The sequence below is a fragment of the Bolinopsis microptera genome, chromosome 5 (assembly GCF_026151205.1).
Source record: "Bolinopsis microptera isolate Bmic1 chromosome 5, MBARI_Bmic_1.0, whole genome shotgun sequence".
NCBI classification, from domain to species: Eukaryota; Metazoa; Ctenophora; class Tentaculata; order Lobata; family Bolinopsidae; genus Bolinopsis; species Bolinopsis microptera.
Genome location: NC_087076.1, coordinates 16,313,672 through 16,321,953, shown reverse-complemented (window position 1 = coordinate 16,321,953; position 8,282 = coordinate 16,313,672). Strand labels below are relative to the sequence as shown.

At 39.7% G+C, this 8,282-nt stretch overlaps 1 protein-coding gene across 2 annotated transcripts in view; it reads right to left on the bottom strand.

The window, feature by feature from the left end:
• Positions 1-3,300: 3,300 nt before the first annotated feature.
• The window catches only part of LOC134816130 (erythroferrone-like), a 75,930-nt gene continuing 70,948 nt past the window's right edge, over positions 3,301-8,282 (bottom strand). Inside the window, exons 2-11 of one of the 2 annotated variants that reach the window (XM_063824892.1) lie at positions 7,395-7,451; positions 7,129-7,203; positions 6,268-6,348; positions 5,783-5,932; positions 5,354-5,456; positions 5,101-5,219; positions 4,771-4,872; positions 4,427-4,626; positions 4,123-4,198; positions 3,301-3,896 (exon numbers count right to left, since the gene is read on the bottom strand). In XM_063824892.1, coding sequence (XP_063680962.1) covers positions 3,792-3,896; positions 4,123-4,198; positions 4,427-4,626; positions 4,771-4,872; positions 5,101-5,219; positions 5,354-5,456; positions 5,783-5,932; positions 6,268-6,348; positions 7,129-7,203; positions 7,395-7,448 — 1,065 coding nt within the window. In that variant the 5' untranslated portion in view covers positions 7,449-7,451 and the 3' untranslated portion in view covers positions 3,301-3,791. The remainder of the gene's footprint in view (positions 3,897-4,122; positions 4,199-4,426; positions 4,627-4,770; positions 4,873-5,100; positions 5,220-5,353; positions 5,457-5,782; positions 5,933-6,267; positions 6,349-7,128; positions 7,204-7,394; positions 7,452-8,282) is intronic. The other variant, XM_063824893.1, reaches the window with a different exon arrangement.

Sequence of the window (8,282 nt, the reverse complement as noted above, 5' to 3'; positions counted from 1 at the left end):
AAACTGCTACTAACTGCTACAAACTGCCACTAACTGCTACAAACTGCCACTAACTGCTGCAAACTGCGCGCGCAGTGCGTGGGCGCGATTGTAGCAGTTAGTGGCAGTTAGTGGCAGTTAGTGGCAGTTTGTACCAGTTAGTGGCAGTTTGTAACAGTTAGTGGCAGTTTGTGGCAGTTAGTGGCAGTTTGTAGCAGTTAGTGGCAGTTTGTAGCAGTTAGTGACAGTTTCTTTGCACTTTGCTCCTCCTGTGTTTTGCTTGCAGCAGCACGCAACCGCCAAAGGCGACATAGGATTATTTAACTATTTTACTTGTGAAACAAGTACGTCACGCAGTATACGCGTAGACTCATGGCTATGTGAAGTTAACGGGTAATATAAATACTTGTTTCAAACCGTCATGCATATTGCATGTGAGTCCAACTCGGCGCGCGTTTTGTTAGTTTATAAACTTACAATTATTCTGCCGCAGCTTCAATTGCAATGAACAGAAAAAGCCTAATAAGGTCAAATTAAATTAAATTTGGTCCCACCTGTCAAATTTACGATGCTAACCTTTTTTAGTTCACAGTCCGTTTAGCTTTGCTGTCTGCATGCTCAATTGTTAATGCTACAATCTTGTCAAAACGAAGCACACATGATATTGCATGCAGTATTGCACTTGCAACGCGGCCCGGAACGACGAAGTTCTCAAATTTGCGCTCAAGCTCAGTATCAACACCAAATTTGCAATACTTGTAGTGTTTATTATTAATGTATATATGCAATATGACTATATTACAATTGACAATGCTAAATAAAAGTACTAGGCGCAGCTGTTATATCTCCACCGAAATGCGATAGCACATCCAATTTGATAGTGATAGTATGAAATTTGTTTACAACTAGACTTGCTTGATTTTGCACTAAATTGGCGTTATTCGACCAAAATTGAACGGGGGAATCGTTGTATTAGGTAGTGCGCCATCGACAGTGAGCCGCGCGTGCCGACTGTTGGATGGTTTTTTAGCGCTAATTCCGGCCAGCACAAAATTCTTGAAACAAATGCGTATTGAGTAACCTTCCCTTGATCCAATTTTAACAAAAATTGGCAAGCTTACTCATAGACTTACAGTTAAGTTCCCACCTACGATCGAGTGAAAACTGAAAGGTGGCGCGGTGTATGCAGAGTATATATGCGATAATTCAAACGTAATGAAAGCTAATGCATAATGTGTAATGTCAGCCACGCCGCAAGGCTGACATTATCTTGTAGCGCGATGCACTACTGGGTCGCGCGCGCGCATCCAATAATGCTTCTCGCAACCACAGATCGGCGAGATGCGAAGGATTGACATCGTGAATCAAGACATTATCATACCTTATCATCAGGCGCGCCACCTTTCAGTTTTAACTCGTAGGTGGGAATTCCACTGTTACAAGGAAAGTGTTCGAAAAATTTTAAGCATATCCAACCATCAAACATTATTTTACAGCTAAAATGTAAAAGCAGCGTATTTTTCGGACAGTTGTGAAAATAGCCCTATTGGAAGGTCTTCGCCAATTTTCAGAATGATCTCAATCAAGGAACCGAAGATATGACAGAATAATACGACAAAAATCAACGAATTTCGCGACTTTTACAGCTACTTTTGCTCCAAAAGCCGCGCACCATCAAATATGGCACCTAGGCGAAACTCACTGATCTTTCCGAAAAGGTATAACAAATTTGGTATTGCGAAACTTTTCACAGTCTCTAGAAAACTTGCTCTAACCAGAGCCCTCTCGCTTGCAGTAGCGCGCGACCGTGAAACAAGCGCGTCACGCAGTACGCGTAGGCACATGGCTATGTGAACTAGAAAACAATGGTACAAAAATTTTAAAAATCCGAGCAAGTTTATTTTTATCGTGCACCCCCTAGTATAATTGCATATCACATATTAATGATTAATTCTGAATACATTCAACATTGTAAAAGATTTTATCTCCATTCATGAAGTTTGAAAGAAGTTACAGCAATGCATCAATTTGGGGAGTGTGCTTTCGGTGGAGATATAACTTGCGCCATAAAAGAACTCTGGGCGATTTCGGCGGACGTTTTAATGTTAATTACAATATCAAATATGGCCCCTTAGCTGTCATGGTGCGCGTCCACGGTACACTGGACTATCACGTGACTTACCTAAATGCTAAACGTGTTCTCTAGATGAGGGAGCGACTAATCAAACCCCTATAAGTATACTCTGACCCCGACCCTAACCCAATCCCTAACTAGGAAGCATATATGTTAAAATTCAAGGAAATACATCGATTTAAGTTGCAAGTTGGTTCCAACTGTCGAGTGTCGTGTCCGGCGTCGGGGGCCTTTTAGAAACACCTCGAAGTTCGAGTGTTAAGTGATTTAGCACGCTCGGACACACTCAGTCTCACAGATCAGAGTAGGCAAAATCTAATCAGCCACGCAACCCAAGCTTCAAGTTCAACCTTATATATATAATACGAACTACCCCTTCCTTAAAAGCTTAAGTCAGAAAACTTTATACTACAAACTGAAACGAGTTTTGGATTTTGTTACGTCCCAAATTTGTAGTATGTAATAGAGCTGTATCACAGCAAGATTATCTACCCCACACACGTACAGCATAGTCCGTGACCCAGACTGTGCCGTCAAGTTTGGACAAGAATAACAGTAAATATCATTATCTCAGTACGCATTGGGGGAACATTTCCAGTTTCTTCTGCCCTGGTTAGACTTAGACTGAGAGCGCAGCGTATACTCGATCGGAGTATATAGTTTACTATGTGACAGTACCACTGTACTGTTCAACAAGGGTTATATAATAATAAATTCTAACATACATAATATAAATTAACGGGAGAACTTTTAGCCATAAATTGTTCCATTCCAAGTTAAACGTTCCTGTCTGTTCACGCTTTAGGGGTAATTTGACATTCACGATTAACGAAAACATTGAAATCATGTAACTGTATGGGAGGGAAATAGTGCACCTATTGATAGTGAAGGCGAAGCTTTGCATGAGCACCCTTTAGTAGGTTGTAGACGTTCAAGCTAATAAATATGAAATAGTTGAGCGTGAAATTAACCTGAATACCTAAAATATTAAAATAGATGTGTTAAAACGTTTGTAAATGCCGCATGGGGCATGGCACTGGCAGGGTAAGGGTATCATACAATGTTGAATGTTCTGCCGAAATTTTTCCCCACTTTCTTTGAAGGGTGCTCAGGTATGATAAAAATGTAAATGGAATGCTGCTAGTCAAGAGGTATTTGGATTCAAGACAGGATTAAAACTAACCATCTTTCAATTTTAGTTTTTTACTAATAGGTAACAAATAAATTAAAATACAAGTACAAACAGATAAACTAATAGTAATACTATGCTGTCACAGACAAAAATGCAAAAGCAAGCTGAATCTGACTCTTAAAAATGAATGTTCATACCTTCATAATTCAAGTTCAAAACTTAATTATGATTTACGACTGAGTATGTAATCATAAGAACAAAAATGGCACACAGATAGAAAAAATGATAAAACTCATTTTTGCCAGAGTTAACAAAATTACTCCAGTGGGTGTTACAAATAATGATCAAGTCTTTTTGTGTCCAATTATTCTTTCACACTTTTTGTTCTCCGGAGTAGAATTGAGAATTGTTCGAGACATTTTCTTTCTACAATTCGGTCAACGTTTACACAAGCACATGGGCAAGGGAGCTAATGTTGGCTCCAGTTTTGCAAGCAGTTTTCACGGTTCTGATCTAAGACTAAGGAAAAGACGGGATTTTTCAGAGTCAACCTCCACTTCCGACAGCGTAGGCTGAAAACGTGGAACTTCGCAGCACTTTGAAGTTCAGACCAGAGTTGTTTTCTACAAACAGGAACACTTTGTTGCCAGCCTGGAAATATTTAACGGTTTGAACTACATTTAAAAGATTTAATGGTGCATCTCAGCAATAAATTCCAAATTCCATGGCGACATTTATACATTTCTTTGTCGAACAGACCTTCACAACGAAAAACTATAGAATTAGTAAAAATCATATCCTCAATTCAAATCACATCCTAAAATATCATTTACTCAGAGAATAAATAAAATAAATAATAAATATCCCACAATCTTACCTCCACACGGACAATTCCATCCAGTTTAAGAGTAGAATATTTGGTATGTAGTACAGGAGTCCTGGTCTCCAGTGCCCTGCAAACAAACAACGTCATACTATATTTTGTAACTACTTATCGTCAAGAATTGTAACCGATAACGATCATTACCTCACTGACAGCATCCACATTTACTTAGATACTCGACGCCATTTCATTGGAGCGGTCCAACAGTTCATGAGTCAAAGAAATGTGATAAGAGTGGAGTTCACGTGAATAAAACCAGGAGAACCCCCTACCACCACCTGGTCCAGCTAGTACCTACCAAATTAAGCAGTTATCATCCATACAGATCCTCCCGGTAATGTTGTCCTCAAAGTCTGGCATCTCGGTCACGTCATCGGGCATCCGATGGAGGTTTATGGTGGCAGAAATAATGTAGATTGAGGTGTGGCGGGCGTTGAGGGTACCAGAACGGTGGTCGAAATCTACCCGGGAGTTGAAGTTGAAGGAGGTTGAGGAGGCCTGAAATGCAGGGGGAAAGTTAGTCAAAGTAACACTAACTATTTTGTTAGATCTTTGAATCTGACATCACTGAATTAGATCAAAACTCAACGATTATAGATCATCGCCACATATGTTTCAGATAAAAACTAAGAAGCAATGTACCCGTGGTCTGACGAAGTTACTGATCTGAAGTCTTGAGAGTCGTTGCAGGTAGATGTCGGTCTTCAGGCTGCCAAAGAAGCCTCCTTTATCACTTTCATCTGACTGGAGTAGAGACTGTTTACATCATTATAACAGAATACTAATATAGGTGGCAAGTGTCTGTCTTCAATTCATCAAATGCAATAAGATAAGACCTGTTACAACACCTAGTTATCAGACTAACAAGATTTCGATTTCAGGTCGCAAACTTTCAGACGTTCTGGGTTGAACAAATGACTGGTTACGGAAAATGACGTCATGAATAAAATGAAGTAATCAAATCGAAATTACATTGTTCAGAGTTCCGTCCAGATCGCCAGCTCGGATTCCGTTGCTGAAGACGATATTCAATACAGGACCCCCAGCTTTGTACCTTCCCTTTCTCGATCTTTTAATGTCCCCGTCCACCTCTAAAAACACACACACAAATTGAATGAGTGTGAAAATATAATGATTTATGAATTGCATGGCAATTCAAACGTCAAAATTCTAGAGAAAAAGCGGTGCAAATTTGCCACGATTGATTTTGATGCTGCGCTGTTACCTTTGATAAGTTCAAGTGTTTCAGCGAATTCCTCCAATAGCAACATTCCAGGGGGTCCCTGCGGTCCACGCGGTCCCGGGATTACTTCAACTGTGTTGAACCTCTGAAACGAACCATCAAATTAAAATCAGGCTCATTATCAAGCTCACGAAAATTAACTCCGATCTGTCTAAAGATAAAAAACAACGAAATGCATTTACATTGATAGTGGAAAAAACGAGGTAAATGTTTCTAGGAAACAGTGCATGGTAGATCGGAAAGTGCTCATGTTCTTCAAGTAAAAGTAAAACCAATTTAGATAACAAACTGGCTCCAGATTGAGGGTCTGGGTGGCTCTTACCCGGTTAAAAATTTTCGCGGTCTAAACATTCTATTGGATTTCAATGTCATTGTTGTCCATTATTTTAAGAAGATTCTAGCATAGTTTACCTCACTTCCAGTGCTCTTGGTGGACATCCCACCATTGTTGTGGTCTTGCTGGAAACTACTTCCACCGTCCGAGTCCTCATTCTGACTGACAAATGTCTCCCACGACTTGACCGGATTAATGGACTGGCCCGGGATATTCTGTCTGTCTCCCTGCACAGATGACTGGTTATCATTGGCGTAGCGCAGAAATTTCGGTGATCTTTTGGGGCGATTAGAAACAAATGTATATAAAATTACAAACTGAACAGCAAAGTTTTCATGACACATATTATATATTCAGCAACAGAATTAAGAGAATATATTCGTTTTAGAAACAAAATCATGAAGCTAGAGGTCAGTGCAAAGAAAATCAAACATTTTCTCTCTCTCATGGTTATAGCTAAGAGCCGAAGTGTGCATGAAATCAGCTTGTAATCAGAGGGTTTACATGAAAAGCAACATACATACAAGTAGTTAGTGATTAAGTTTTTCGTGTTTGAACTGACCTCCGCATCGTAATATGTACAATCTATATCAACAACGTTTCTCTTAACTTTGCAATTCCAAAACAAACGTCGTTTCTGCCTCTAAAAAGAATACTTTACTGAGCTGTATTTTTCATCTTTGAAAAAAAAAAATTATTTTCTCATTTTTTCAAAATTAAAATAAGCCCCATACGTAATTATCCTTTACTTCATCGGTTCAAACTTCTTCGAATTCTAATTTCTCCCCACATTAATTTCATCACCGCTCGAAAAAGATCTCCGCTCCATTGTAAAACAGTCGCGCGGTTTTTACGATATCCCTGGACAATAGGACGCGGTCTATTTTCTCATAAATGCGAACAAATCTTATCTGAGCCACGTGACACGGTTCTCATGGATCTGTTATTGTCAACCAACTGAGATGGCGTCGTATATCTCCCACTCCTCTCAAATAATAGCAAGCACTTGTCGGATTGTAGCTTCTCAACTCTATCAAAATAAAGCTCCTGGACCGCAGTTTAAATCAGTGTTTTAAATAGGGCCGGGCATGCACGTGCTTTGACTAACAAAGGAGATAACCACTCGAGTCAAGTATCAGATCAAATTCTAGTTTTTGAATGAATAACATTAAATCATGACGGCTATCGTATAGCTTTCAACAACACACACTAGACAGGAATTTGAGATCGAAGCTGCACTGAAATTCAAAAAATATCGAGTCCCTCGGGTAATCTGCGAATTCTTGATGACAGACGGCCAAATGCTGCAGACAGTGAGCCGTAAGGCCCAAAATCCTAGACCGTATTGCTAGGTGCAAAAAGTGTCAGAAATAGAATGCTTCGCTTAAGGTTGGTAGCATTCAAAGGCCGTTCACCAACTAACCTGCAGTAACTCAACATCATGGTTAAACTTCTTGTAGTTTGGCAGAGTTCTCCCCAGCTTTGATCTGTTCCTCGTCTGAAACACAAATGTTGGTGAATATCGTGAGATGACCTAGACAAGCCAAAAATAGAATATAAACACTGAAATCATACATCTCTGTAAACTGATTCCTAGAGTTGATTTTGTCATTTAATTTGAAGTTTATAAGATTTGTGAATTAAATGCCTAAATTAAAACGTCGATCTGAGGCGAAATTTCGTGATTACCTTTCTGGATTCAACCAGCAGTAAAACCAACAGGAAAACAGCAAAAACCTTCATCCTGAATGAGAAGACCAAATTTGAAAGAGAATATAGAAAGAGACAAATCGTAAGTAAAGGCAACACTTCGAAGATGCACAGAAGAATGCTAACTTCGTAATTATTGTTCGATTGACGTGGCTAAACTGTACTAAAAACTCCAGCAATCCTTATAAAAAGCTGTTGAAATGCATGAAAAAGGGACCCCATGAATTAAGATTAAATTATGTTGAAGGATAGGATGAGTGCCGAACTGACTGCCGGATAGCACCCTTAGAGTTGGAAGTCCCCCACTGGGCTCCACCGTACAATGGGCACCAGATCCCAGGCTATTTACGCTCTTTAACCGCGGACCCTCACTTCTTAATTAAATTTAAGTAGGGGTCGCTAAGCTTGGTGATCAGCGTTATTGCCGGGTCTAGAGCCCATGGTCTGTGATAATTCCCATTGTATTTGTATGCACACAGTCCGCTGTCTGTCTCCCAAGTTCTGCCTTTGTTCCACGCCCGGGAGTTCATGTTAGCTACAGGCTACCTAGACCACCTCAGACCTGGCACCTCATTAGGATTCTCCTCAATAACCCTAACAAATTGTCGCCAAACTAAAATAAAACTAAATTAAAGGAAGTCGTGTAATTTTCAATGTCGTTTAAAAGGCCTTTAATTTGATTTAACAACAATGCCATGACAAAGAATTTGTAACGTTAGGACCGAGTCCGTGTAGTTTGATGGACGGAACATAAATAACACATTATTAAAGTAAGAGAGAATGGCTGCAGCTGAAAACATCTTGACAATTCGTGAAATAAACCAGTCTCCATTGCGTAATGAACGGTATTTCGGATGGTATGTGGGG